The 13,546-nt window shown below is 63.2% G+C and overlaps 1 protein-coding gene across 1 annotated transcript; it reads left to right on the top strand.

Moving 5' to 3' along the window:
- The first annotated feature begins 359 nt into the window (after nt 1-359).
- On the top strand, nt 360-10,933 carry GATA5 (GATA binding protein 5). Its single transcript, XM_032461530.1, has 7 exons — nt 360-480; nt 807-1,368; nt 2,535-2,710; nt 8,695-8,820; nt 9,250-9,337; nt 9,644-9,771; nt 10,108-10,933. Exons 2-7 carry the CDS (start codon nt 828-830, stop codon nt 10,261-10,263), a joined length of 1,215 nt encoding a protein of 404 aa, XP_032317421.1. The 5' UTR covers nt 360-480; nt 807-827; the 3' UTR covers nt 10,264-10,933.
- Nucleotides 10,934-13,546: the final 2,613 nt, after the last annotated feature.

Below are 13,546 nucleotides of genomic sequence, written 5' to 3'. Positions count from 1 at the left end.
TAGACAGGGCACCAGACATTTAGCCAGTCTTAGGGGGAACCTGGGACTGGCGAGGAAGGAGGGCTGGAAACTTAAGAATCCCCGGAACAAATGTAGACGTCTCCACTCCGGGAGTACTCCAGGGCCCCATGGAGCACCTGGCCGGTTCCTGAGGCCGGCGCTGGCTGGGACTCAGCGCTGGGTGCCCGGCGCCCAGCGTTCCGTCGCCTTTCCCGCGGGAGCCCCGCGCGCCCTGCCTGCTCCGGTCACGTGCCACCTTGGCCGCAGCCCCGTCGCTGACCCCGCGCGGAGGGAGGGGAGGGCGCCGGGAGCGAAGGGGCGGCGCGGTGGGGGCGGGCCGGGCCGGCCCGGGGCGGGGCGGGGCGGAGGGGCGGCCGGGCGCCCGGGATTCCCTGTGGAAGTGCGCGGACCCCGTCTCCCAGTCTCCAGCCGTCGCAGCCCACCGCGCGCGCCGCGCCCTCTGGTCCTCACAGTCAGCCGGTGAGTACCCCAGCCCCGGCCTGGTGCCTTGTCCCAGACCCTGCGCCCCACGGACCTGCCGGGCCTCTCGTCCTCGGCACCCGCCGAGCCCACTCGGGAACCTGTGACGCCCTGGCTGTGAAGGAGGTGATCTCGGCGTTCCGGCTGTGCCGGCGATGCCCCACGGGCCGCTCGAGCCGCCCCGCCGCCCCTGCAGTTCTGCCCCTGCGGGTTCCGGGACCCACCCCAAGAACGGCCGGGGCTGGGGAGCAGGGATCGCGGCCTGAGCGACATCACCTGCGGGGCACAGCGGCCAGGACTCCGACGCCCGTCCCTCTTCTCTGCAGGTCAAGGCCGCGCCAGGGACGATGTACCAGAGCCTGGCGCTGGCCCCGAGCCCGGGTCAGGCCGCCTACGTGGACTCGGGCGCCTTTCTGCCCCCGCCGGGCGCGGGTTCCCCCGTGTTCGCTCCGCCAGCGCGCGTCCCTTCCATGCTGCCCTACCTGCCTGCGTGTGAGCCAGGCCTGCAGCCCCCCGCGCTCGCCACGCACCCCGGCTGGGCGCAGGCGACCGCGGCGGACTCGTCTTCTTTCGGCCCCGGCAGCCCGCACCCGCCGGCCGCTCAGCCGCCCGGCGCCACCGCTTTCCCCTTTGAGCCCAGCCCCCCGGGGCCCGGCGGTGGTGGCCCAGGGGCCCGGGACGGCGGCGCCTACCAGGGCGCAATGCTGGCTCGAGAGCAATACCCGGCCCTGCTCGGGCGGCCGGTGGGCTCCTCGTATCCTGCTGCATACCCAGCCTACGTGAGCACCGAGGTGGCCCCGTCTTGGACCTCTGGACCCTTGGACGGCAGCGTCCTGCACAGCCTGCAGGGCCGCCCAGCTGGGCTCCCCGGCCGCAGAGCCGCCTTCGGTGAGTGCAGGACTGGGAGGCGGCTCCACTGACTAGAGTCTGGGTGCCCGCCCGCCGTCCTGAGATGCAAACCCGCACCCTGCAAAATGCCTGCCGCCCCCCAATCAGGGCTTTCTCAGCCAGGTCGGGCACCAGCATAGGGCAGCCCAGAACTCTGGGGACAAGGAAACCCGGGTGGAACCCAGCGGCTGCCACAAGCTCACCCGCCCCGAGATGAAAACCCCAGCTCTGAATTTCCTTCTGCCTTTCATTCACCTGAACCCAGTATTCTGGGATCATGCCATTTGGAGCCTGCATCTTAAACGTTTTTATGAGAAGTTTTGAAAATTATTTTCTAAGAGTTCAAAATACTGGTTTATTTAAGTAAACTGCCACACTCGTCTCTGTTCTAGGATGTTTATGTATTCCAACTTGAGACCCAGTTCCAATCGCTCTCCAGGGTATAAATTTGAGTAATCGGATTCCAGGCCTGTACAGAAGGGAATGCTCCCCATCCCCGCCTTCTCAGTAGTGGGCGCCACCGACACTTTCCTACCCCATCCCCGAGCCGAGGACCATGCCTTTTTTTGCTGCCCCAGTCTTTAGCGTTGGCCCCCACCCCAGCCCCCAGCTCCTCCATGCAGGAAGCGGGATCCACTTGGCGCCCACGCCCAGCGGTGATGATTGATCCCCGCCCCGCCTCCACCCAGGGTCCCCGGCGCCCAAGTGTCGCCAGTGCCTGCCCCAGTCTGGAGGGGGCCAGGAGTCCTCACCATCATTGCCGTGTGCACCACTCAAGTAGGGGACAGTGACTCTGGTCCTTGTAGGATCCAGTCTGATTCAGCCTCACCACCACTGCCCCTCCAGATCGGCCCACTTTGCAGAGGACAAGGCTCCCACCTCCCCAGGGATCAGAATCACCAATGCTGGTGCTGGACCCCCATTTACAGGCAGTTCCCCGTCGCCGCCCAGAGGCTGGATTTAGTAACCCTCCCCCCACCTTATAAAGCAGCCCTAATGAGTTATTTAAATCCGGCACAAACTTCACTGTATGTAAATTGAAAGTTAGAAATAAAATTAGAGAAAATAAATTTTGAAACAAACTAAAGTAAAGGCACAAAAAGGGAAGAAAGGGCCAAGTGCTGCGGGCTTGGGCAGAGCCTCACCCTCTCGCTGCCCTCCCGCAGCGTCCGACTTCCTGGAGGAGTTTCCCGGTGAGGGTCGCGAGTGCGTCAACTGTGGGGCCCTGTCCACCCCGCTGTGGCGCCGGGACGGCACCGGCCACTACCTGTGCAACGCCTGCGGCCTCTACCACAAGATGAACGGCGTCAACCGGCCACTGGTGCGGCCGCAGAAGCGCCTGGTGAGTGTTGGGCGGCTGCGGGGCAGGAGGGGGCCAGGGAGCCCAGGGGAGCTCTCTGGGGAGCAGGAGGCCCAGGCCAGGATGACCTGACCGAGCCTGGCCCACTGCTGTGGGCCCCTGCGCTTGGGGCTGTGCACCCGCAGTGTCTGCCGAGCGTCCCAGAAAGGCTCCTCTGCCCCTGAGCGGGCTGGGACCTGCTGGGCAGGGGAACCTCCGTGGGCCCTCTGGGGGTCAGACTTGCGGCTCCAAGGCTGCCTGGGGCTTCGGGCTGGCCAGGCGGTGGTGGGAGCAGGGCAGGGTGGGGGTGGCCTGACCCCAGGGAGGGGCTCGGGGGAGGGGCTGCTGGCAGCATGCTTTGTTGGAGAACGCTGAGCCCTCCAGGGGAGGGGACTTTCTACAGTGCTGCAGGGATGGGAGGAGACCAGGTCTGTGGTTGTTTGCTGGGCGAAATTTGTTTTCACTTTTGGTTCCTTCTGGTGTGTGTCTGGGTGGGGAGTAGGGGACTGGGAGCCCGACTTTTGCCCCCAGCAGGGCAGAGTCCCCAGAAGCTGCGTCAAGGTTTAGAGTTACTTTATACTGTACTGTTTCACGGGCGAACTTTGATGTTCAAGTCAGTTTGTAGATGAGTGGTAGGCCTGCCGAGGTTGGCCAGACGTGCAGACAGCGAGGCCGCAGTGGCTCCCGGTGCCAGGCCTGGGCAGGGCTGTGTTTCTGGGCTAAGGCTGGTGTGAGCGCCGTCAGGCCCAGCTGGCTGCTTCTGGTGTGTCGGGCCCCGGGGGTGCGTGGGTGGGCTTTCGCTGCCGGGTGCCGGGCTGACCCAGCCAGCTGCGGCGGTCGCTGGTCTGGGCGTCAGGGCGGTTGGTTGTCGTCCTTTACTGGGAGCTTGGAGCCCTGGCTATGACAGCGCCAGGGCCAGACTCTTCGGGGCCCCAGCCTGGGCGGGCAGGAAGCAAGACTGACTCTGGGTCCGGCAGCTTGAGGGCAGTCGCTGTTTTTCTTCCTCTGATTTTGCCTGGAGTTTGGGGTTCTGCTGGTCCCCCAGCCTCCCCCCACCCACGCCGTGCCTCTCGGAGGGAGAGAGGGGGGACCCTCTGAGTCTACCTCACCCCTTCGGTCTCTGCCCTGTGATCACGCCACAAGTCCGGTGTGCCTCACTGGCCCGGTATCTGGCGTGGCCTCAGTGAGGGGGAAACTGAGGTTAAGAGAGGGTCCTGGGGGACAGCAGCCTAGACCTCCTGACCCCAGGCAGCAGGCCAGCCCCCTCCTCTGACTCCCTGCACGCTCCCCAGGCCAAGCCCTGAACTGGGTGCCAAGGACAGGCTGGTGAACAGGAGATGTGAGTCCGCTCCACCTCGGCCCCCACCCCTCAAAGGGCTCACCTCCCAGCAGAAAATCTCTGACTTGAGGGGTGGGCGGGCAAGGGCCACCATCTAAGTGTTGAGGCTTTTACCTTCACAGCAGCCAGATGACCCCCCGGGGCTCCAAGATGCTGAGCCACTTCCCTGGGCTCGCGGCCTGCAAGCGGCGGACCCAGGTTCGGCCCAGGACCTGTGGCCTTGGTCTCCCGTGGGCTCCCCACTCCTGCTAAGCCCCCTGCCCCTGACCTGGGCCTTCGTGCCCAGGCCCGTGAGATGAACTCAGGAACTGCTCCCTCGCCTGCCGGAAAGATAAATTAGACGGCATGTTCAGAGCGCGTGGACGAGCCGTGCCCCAGGCCGTGGGTGGGCTGGGTCCGGCACTTGGCCTGGTGAGGTCTTTGTTTTCTTCGTTTCCTAGTTTAAGGATATGGAATAATCAACTTTGGGGTGCCTCCTAGGGTGCGTGCGTGCTCACCTCCCCGAGGCCACAGGGCCTACACAGATCTGAGTGTGGGACACACCCAGGGAGTGTTTGCCGAGTGGGGCTGAGGTCGGGGGCGTTCACACGGCCCCTCGGCTCTCCATCTCTCCCTGAGCAGATCCCAGAGGGCTCCTCTGACTTGCCACAGGGTTCCTGACTGTCACTCAGGGAGGGTGGCCCCACTGCTCGCCCGGTGGCTGGTCCTGGCATGGCCAGGCTCGCTGTGAAAACCCCAAGATCCTCCGAGACCTGAGACGAGAGCCCAGTCCACGTGGCTGGTCACCCAGACTTGCCCCCACGCCAGTGCCTCCCTCTCTCATGCGTGAGCTGAACTGACATCCCAGGAGGGGCCTCTCCAGGGAGAACTTATCCATTTTTCAAATAACTACAAACGTCCTAGAAGCTTGCCACCGAGAGCATAGGAGGGGGACAGTAGCAAGTGTGCTCCGCCCCCGACAGGAACCCAACAGGAACCCGTGTCGTTTTTACCCCCTGCCTCCCGCGTGCATCCTCGGTCTTACGCTGTGGGAGTAGGGTCACACCTTTGACCCGAGGCTTCCATCAGTGTAGACGAGCAGGGATGATCGAGGTGGTTCCACGGATCCCGGTGTGCCTGTGCCTATGGCCAGGTGAATTCCACGTGCCACTCGGCCTGGCCTGTCCTGGCCCATGAGTATCGGAGCCAGGCGGCCAAGGTCAGTGGACGGCAGGCCTGTTAGCCCACAGCCAGTTCTGGCACCAGCTCTGGAAAGTGGCCAATGCCACTAGGGCCCGGTGTCCTCCGCTGCTCACCGCCCTGGGTGTCCCTTCCTACACAGCCCCGCCTCACAGGCTCTGGTCCCTGTCACAACTTGCCCTGAGCAGCGAGGGACAGTGGCCCGTTGTCAGGTTAAGTGTCCTCACGGCTCCTCTTCCAAAAGCGTCCAGAGGCCCGTTTGAAATGGGTTCGTCTTTGCTGCTCTCCAATCTGCAGTTTTTACTTTCCAAAGCACGTCTGCATGTGAGCTGGCCACACCCCTCCAACCACCCCCCCGCCCTTCCCTCTCCTGTGCCCCTCACATCTCCACCAGCAGCCCCCTGCCCAGCTCCATGCTGCCCACCACCATGCTGCCCACCACCCTGGTCTCTCTGGATGTTCGGATGGTCCTGGAGCTCAGGGTGGCTCTGCAACAGGCTTTGAAGCTCAACTTCTTTTGGAAAGAACAGAGCAAAAAAGAAAAACAAAATGCAGCCGGGAGAGGCCTGGCAGTTCGGGGGCCCTGAGAGTGGCCCAGCCTGGCCGCTTGTCCTGACAGTGAATGAGGAAGGACGAGGAAGCGCCGGTGCCTGAGGGGTGTGAACGGCGCCGGGGACGTGTCCTGTCCACCCCGGGACGACCCCTGTGCCGCTGGCCCCTCAGTATTTCGGAGCCTCAGCCTTCCTCCGCAGAACGCAGTCTGGTGAGGGGCCAGGAAAGAGTAAATGAGCAGGGACTTTAAGAATTTTTTCATGATCATTCTTTTCTTACCACTTTCTTGATTTTAACCTCATTTCCAATTTCTTGACTTTAATTTATGCTCACTGAAGAAGGATTCAGAGGTGGCTTCCAGATTTTTCACCTCCCCTCCCAGGGGACAGGGGATGGGTTCGCATGCTGGGGTGGCGTGCTGCAGGCACAACCTCCGTCGGAGCGTAGCTCTGCTTTTCCCTCCGCGCCCCGGCGGCTGCGGGGGGCGCCCCGGGTGTGTGCGTCTGCAGATGTGCCCACGTGTGCGCCCCCTCTGAGCGGGCAGGCGGAAACAACACTGGGGTTGAGTCTTTGCATGGGTCCCTTTACGCCCTCGTGGGAGATTCCTGCAGGAAGGATTTTAGTAGGAAGTGGCCTGAGGGCCGAGGAAACGGCGTTCTCGTGTTGTGCTTCTCAATTTCAGTGACGCTGAAGTTTTCTTGGAACGTGGGATGGCAGCGTGAACTCTAAGGGAGCGAAGGCTGGTAGAAGTGCCTGAGGGAACGGGGAGGGACCTCAGGCCTTGGTTCCTCCTGGTCCAAAGGCACAGCAGGAGCTGGGATGGTGGCGGGGGCCGAAGAGGGCAGGTTAGGGTCACCAGATAAATACAGGATGCACAGTCAGATGTGCGTTTCAGATAAACAGTGAGTAGCATTTTAGTACAAGTGTGTCCCAAATGTTGCATGGGGTGAACTTATGCAAAGTATTTGCTGCTTATCTGAAATTCACATCCAGGTGGGCATCCTGTTTGCTTACTTGTTTGTTTGTTTGCTAAATCTGGGAACCCTGGGGAGGTCCCAAGGCCTCCTCTCACTTTAAGAAGGTGGATGGATTGGGGTGGGGGGGTTCAGGGGAACCCCGGGCTGGGGCGAGCAGCAGGGCTGGAAGGAGACCCTGTTTCACGCTGGACAGTGGGCTCGGGGAGGGCAGGGGGCCTCCACTTTGTGCACAGCTCCCCGGCACCGAGAGGCAGCTAAAGGGACGGAGGGGCAAGGAGGGGGATTCGAATCGTGTCCAGTAGCAGCTGCTCTGTAGATAAGGCGAGGATGTGGCCGCAGGCCCCCGGGGCGGGGCACTCGAGCTGGGGTCCCTGCCTCAGAGTGTGCCCCCCGTCTGCCCCGGGCTGCAGCCTCCACGTCCCTTCCTCTTCTGCGGGGCCTGGGCCAGGCGCCAGCGCTCTCCACGCCAGTGAGTGCGCAAGTCTTCCCCCGTGTCAGGCACCCCAGGGAGACAGCCGGAGACCCCTGCGAGGCTGGACATCAGGTCTGGTGGCCATTGGCCAGAGGATGGGGTCTCCCCAGCCAGGCTGGGAGCTCCAGCCCTGTGTTCCCTCTCGAGCCTCCAAGGTTTCGTCCCTTCCTTGTCTTGTGGTCCTTTTTCCCAGATCCTGGGGCAGAGTCTCGCCTGGAGGCCGAGCTGGAGACTGAACAGGGTGCGACTCTATGGGGTCTCCGGTGGCTGCCTGCAGCCTGTGGGAGGGAAGGGCGACGAGGCGGTTCCAGGTCTGAGTCTTCTTGGGAACCGCTGGTGCAGAGGGCTTCAGGCAGACCCCACTGTCCCTCCCAGGCCACTCTGGGGGGCAGCCTGTGCCCTCGACCAGCTGAAAGCCTGGTGGGAGAGGGGGTCAGCTAGGTGGCCCGAAAGGTCATTGCAGAAGGAAAGACCCCAGAGACCGCTGACCGACGGGGAAGCACGCTGCCCCCGACGGCTCGGCCCCAGCCCGGGACAGACCCTTTCTGCTGCCTGGTTTGGTTGGTCTGGTTGTCTTGCCTTTGGTTGCTCTCTGGCTTGGTCCTGGGCCGGAGACCCCGAGCAGAGGACGCACACCCTCGGGGCGATTTTGCGTGTGGAGACTTGTGGGCTTCTCTCCCGGCTCCCCGAGGTGCGGCTGAAACCCTAGAGCGGACGTGGCTTGGTCTCAGCCCCGGGGAGGTGGGAGTAAAGACCCTGCATCGCTGTTGTCCCGGCGAGGGGCGGGGACTGGGCCAGGCCAGAGCATTGCAGAGGAGGAAAGGGCCAGCGCCTGAGAGGCTCCAGAAGGTCCAGTCTTGCTCCAGCAGCAAGAGGCCGGTGTGGACAGGGTGACCTGGCACTGCAGCCCACTCTCCAGCGGAGAGCTGTTGAGCTGACTGTGTGCCCAGAGCCCCAGGTCTTGGGAAGCAGGTGCCCAGAGGGGCCGGTGGGCCCCCTGAATTTGCAGTCTGGGGCCTCATGGAAGGTGCTGCTGTACCCCAGAGACACAGCGTGAAGGCCCAGCATCGGTAGCTGAAAAGGGACCGCGGCAGAAAACCAGCGGCACATCCCTCCGGGCTCTTCACAACGGTCTGACCCACAACAGGCATGTGGTGGGCCTGCTCTCACCCCCATTCTACTGACAGGGAAACTGAGGCTCAGAAGGGTGAGGTGACCTGTCCCAGGGCTCGTGGGGCACCTGATCTAAGCGCCAAGGAATCACGGCCGTCCCTGTCCCGGGCAGGCCTCACGATCTGAGCCCCCAGAGACCGTCTCACCTGGCCCCCCGTGGCCCCCAACCTGTCAGCCAGTCAGTTCCGAGTCCGGCGTCCTTCCCTCCCACCCCGGCTGCCACTTGCTGGGCCAAGCTGAGTGGCAGGAGGGCCCTGGGTCCCCGGCACGGCTCACACCGGCCTCCCGTCCACAGTCCTCGTCCCGCCGGGCCGGCCTCTGCTGCACCAACTGCCACACCACGCACACCACGCTGTGGCGGCGCAACGCGGACGGCGAGCCGGTGTGCAACGCCTGCGGGCTCTACACGAAGCTGCACGGGGTGAGCGGGCCGGCGTGCAGGGGCTGAGGGGCTGGGGGCGGTCGACCAGGCTGGGCCTGGGCTGAGTGCGTGCCCACAGCCCACCTGCGTGTCACTGTCAGGCCCACTGTGCGGGTGGGCTCGCTGAGGCCCTGGTGTCACTGGCTCGTCCTCCGCCGTTCAGCCTCGGGCAGAGGCTGGACCCCTCAGTCTTGCCTCTCTGCACCCCCAGAGCCCTCCTGGCCCCTCTGGCCCTGGGAGACTGGGGTGGGACGGGCTCCTCCTTACCCTGCCCGGGAAAAGTGTGAAGCCCAGGGTGGCAGCTGCCCAAACAGGGCTGCGGGAGTGACCGGCTCTGTAGGGCCGAGATTAGGGCAGGCAGCCACGCAAGAGGCCCCAGGGGTGAGCAGAGAGAGAGCCCAGACACCCACCGCCTGCCCACCCTGCCAGGTGCCGCGGCCCCTGGCCATGAAGAAGGAAAGCATCCAGACGCGGAAACGGAAGCCGAAGAACGTGGCCAAGACCAGGGGTGCCTCAGGTGCACGGGCTGGGGCGGCCGAGACGCGGGAGGGAGCCCAGCCCCCCGACTCTCCCGTGGGGCACACATCCTCCCTGTGGAATCCCTGAGTGTCTCACATTCCACCATTAGACATTCACATGTTTGGTGCGAGTGTCACCCCCAGAAGGACATGTGCCCCCCTTGCCCTGAGACGGCTCCAGCTGGCGGGAGCCAGCAGTGGGGCGGGAGGTCTGGTGAAGGAAGCCACACCCAGCCCCTCCCTCACTGTGTGACCAGTGCAGCCAGACCTGGTGGCTTCTGTAAATACCCCACCTTCCCTCCCAGGGTCCACGGGGATCACTACAGCCTCCCCACCAACCTCTATCCCTGACCCGGAGGTCTCAGTGGCCACTCTGAAACCCGAGCCCAGCCTGAGATCCCCTTCACAGCCAGGTCCCAGTGTCACCTCCCAGGTAAGGTGGATGTGGTAGGGGAGGGTGGGGTGCCTGGAGCTGGCTCCCAGACACCTCCTCGGGGAACCCTGTCTCCCTGGCCAGGTCAGAGCCCCTGTAGGAGCCTCTCGGGACCTCGGGGCTGGACACACAGCTGGTCGCTAGAACCAGAGCTGAGCACCAGTGGAGAGCCCTGCAGGTGTTCCACGTCGATCCTCAGGAGGGGTCTCCGCCCCATTCCAGGGATGAAGGAGGCCCCTTAGAGCAAATCACCCCGTTCTGAGGGCTCCCGACCCCACGTGAGGCTGGCCCGCTGTTCCTGATCTGATGCTCACGTGTGCCCTGTCCTCCCTGCAGGTATCCGGGCCAGTGGACGACCCCCTGGCCCCCAGCCACTTGGAGTTCAAATTCGAGCAAGAGGACTTTGCCTTGCCTCCTGCAGCCCTGGCTCCCCAGCCTGGCCTCGGCGGGGCCCTGCGCCAGGAGGCCTGGTGTGCTCTGGCCTTAGCCTAGGTCTCCGGCACCCACCAAACCCACCGTGCTGCCTCTTCACTCCAGCACAGCAGAGAGACCTCCAGGCCCGCTGCCAGAAGAGACTGGAGCCAGCCGGGCCCAGAGGCACTGGGCGCCCCTCAACACGGCGGCCCGAGGCCTTTTGTGCAGGCGGCAGTCTGGCCCCAGAGCAGGAGGAAGGCTGGTGGGGGAAGGGCTTGAGCCCCCCTGGACGGCAAAGGATCCCTAGGTGTTGTGAGAGGCTCTGGACCACACCGGCCACTCCAGCCAAGGCTGACCGGGGCACCACCACCTGCGTGAATTCCATTGTCAGCACTCGCCATCGTCACGTTTACAGGCTGCAGCAGTCAGAGACACCCCGACTTCCTGTTGTAAAACCAGGGCCACAAGTAAGAGGGTTGAGGCCGAGCGGGCAGCGCTGATGAGGGGAGCAGCCAGACGTGGACTCCTCGGGCCTCGGGTCTGTCCTCCGTTTCCCATGTTCGATGGATAGAGCCACGGCACGGGGAGCTTCCCCTCCTCGGAGCACAGGACTGCCAGGGACAGACGTGCAGGCCGTGCACTGTACCGGGACGCCACCCCAGGGGGGAGCGTTCACACAGTCATCATCGTAGACTTGTATTTATTTGGACAGTTATCCCAGAGGGGGCAGTAAAGGGCCTTGTTCCGACTGAGTCTGTGTCTTGAGACCATTTCTGAAGAGTAAAGTACCTGGGCCCCTGTTCTAACGCACACAGGCACTCTCAGGGCTGTGGTGGAGTGACCACATGGCCTGGCCTGTCTGCGAACTGTCCCCGGAGAATCATTACTATCACCCCCTTTCACGACAAAAGCCGTCCCCTCACAGGGTTGGATGATAAATTTGTTGGCATCCAGGCTGGAGGCGGCTCTGCCCCAGGGAGCTGGTAAATGGCTGCTAACAGCTTGATGGCAGAGAGGCAGTAGGGAGTGGCAAGGAGTCGGGCGTGCCCTGCAGAAGGGCCACGCATCACTTCTGCCCAGTTGCTGCCCTTCACCAAAAAGACCTGATTTTTCCTTGGAAGCCAGAAACCTGGGATCTTTCTTGTTTTGTGTAAAGCCTTCCAATTGAAAGCTTTCTCCCCCTAACTCCCAATTTGATTCAAAATTTTGTACGGGGCACTGTCCACCTCTCACCATCTGGGTGTCCATAAGAAGTGGACACGAGCCTCGGTGCCCTGGTCCCTGGCTGGTGGTGCACCCCCACCCTCCCTCCCATACAGAGGCTGCAGCACGGACCGCCCAGATCTGGATGAGCTGAGGGGCAAGTTAAATGCAGTCACTCAGGGCCTGGGGCCAGTTTAGTGGTGGCCGGAGCTAGGGAAACCACATAGTCACCTGCCCTCAGGGCCCTGCAGCAGCCACGCCAGGAACCACGTGGCCAGGGCCAGGCAGAAGAGGAAACGCCTTGGGGACAGGGTCTGTCTGCGATCACAACCTGGTCTTTCAAAAGCGGGCTGGATGGGAGAGATGGGGATAGAGGGGCCTGCGAGGGCTGTGCCTGTGGGTGGACGTGACTGGTGGCTCAGACTTGAGGCCGCTGTTGTGGAAAAGAGCCCGCCGCTGTCTCGTCTCCACACCTTCCCAGGGGACTTGCAGGTGAGGAAACTGAGGCACAGAGAGGATATGTGGTCACCCAGCTGCGGGAACAGAGCCCCTTCCCACCCGCTGTCCTCAGGGCTCATGATGGGGTGTCGGGGCCCCGAGCTGAGCAGGAGACCAAGTCACTGGCTGGAGAGGAACAAGTTGGGGTGACATCCGCGGGTCCCCCACCCAGAGCTGCTGCCCCGCCAGGCACCCCCGGACCTCTCAAAGGCAAGGCTAGCCCAGCCCTTCTCGGGAGGGGGAGGGGAGGAGAAGCAAAGCGAGGTGGCGGGGAGAGCCTGGCGGGGGGTGCCTGGTGAGAACCATGTCGCGGTTGGGAGCGCCCCTCCTCTGGGCAGGCGCAGAGTCTCGGGGTCCAGCATCCCTACTGTTCCCTCCAAGGGGCAGGTGCTGTTCCCCCTCTTCCCTGATGAGAGAAACAGGCACCTGAGAAGTGGCATGTGGCTCCGCAGGGACCTGGAGGCATCCACGACGGGCGGGCAGAACAGGCAGGGTGGATGGGAGGAGGGGCTGGGCGCCTGGCCCTTGCAGAGAGGTCCCCAGGGGGGTACTTGACAAAGAGGGAAGGAAGATGTCATCTCTTCCTCCATTTTTGTCATTTTTTTAGGACGTGCCCTGGGAGAGAGGGGGTGAGCCCCTCCTCTGGACATGAGGAGCTTTGGGCAGAGCTGCTAAATTTAAGCCTTTCTCCCCAGTGCCTCTTCGGGGCCCGGAAGCTGTCGGGACCTGGAGCCTTAACATAGCTGCCTGGCACCCCCTTCCTGCAGCTCTTCCTCCCGCCAGCCCTCCCCGCAGCTCTGCCCCGCAGGCCAGCCGTAAACAACCGGATGAGCGGGGAGGCTGGCGGGTGTGGGCAGCCCCAGGCCGCTTATCAGACGACAGGATGGAAAGAAAGTCCAGTTCATCTGCACTGCCTGGCTGCCCACACCTCATTTTCCTCATCTTTTGAGCTAAAGCAGATGTCCAGGGAGCCCAGGGAAGGGGTGCCATAGCCCCTCCATCCCGCAACGGTCCCCTCCATCTGTGGGAAGTGTCCATCGAGCCCCCACTGGGCTCTGTCCTGGGCGCCTGGGGAAGGGGGAAGACCGGCCAGTGAAGTCGGAAAACTGAGCACACAGCACAGAAATGGGGAGACACCCAGGGTCTCCTCGGCTGGGGTTTCTTGATCCAAAACTGTTGGCCGAGCACCCTCTCCTCCCACTTAAAGCCCTTCACCTGTCACTTCCCTCCAGATCCCAGCAGGGAGGCCGAAAGCATCCCAGGGGCCGCCGGCACCCGCTCAACCACTCGGCGGCCCGGCCGCCGCCCCGTCCAGCTGTGCCCAGACCCGAGAGCCTCCCAGTGGGGCTGGGGCTAGGGTTAATTTTCCCTTGGCTCCCGAAAAAAATGGCTCTTTGAAAAATGGATGTCAATTCTCTAAGGCGCTTGTCTGAAAAATGTAACGAGCTTATTAAAAAGGGAAAGTTGTTCTATGGGGGAGCAACGCAGGCCACCAGCTTGCTGATGCTGTGTTCTTTGGGGGCAGTAATTAGGTTTATGTATTTGTTTGTTTGATGGAGGTGCTGGGGATTGACCCCAGGACCTGGTGCCTGCTAAGCACGCGCTCTGCCACGGAGCTGTACCCTCCCCACCCCACAGCTTCGTATTTGACCAAATAGGG

The sequence above is a fragment of the Camelus ferus genome, chromosome 19 (assembly GCF_009834535.1).
Source record: "Camelus ferus isolate YT-003-E chromosome 19, BCGSAC_Cfer_1.0, whole genome shotgun sequence".
Lineage (NCBI taxonomy): Eukaryota > Metazoa > Chordata > Mammalia > Artiodactyla > Camelidae > Camelus > Camelus ferus.
This window is presented reverse-complemented; position numbering and strand designations above follow the sequence as displayed.

Excerpts from the sequence above, each read along its gene's own strand:
- GATA5 (XM_032461530.1), top strand. The coding sequence starts at position 828 with ATGTACCAGAGCCTGGCGCTGGCCCCGAGCCCGGGTCAGGCCGCCTAC. Across the intron at positions 8,821-9,249 it reads TCTACACGAAGCTGCACGGG|GTGCCGCGGCCCCTGGCCAT; the intron begins GTGAGCGGGCCG and ends CCACCCTGCCAG. Across the intron at positions 9,772-10,107 it reads GTCCCAGTGTCACCTCCCAG|GTATCCGGGCCAGTGGACGA; the intron begins GTAAGGTGGATG and ends TCCTCCCTGCAG.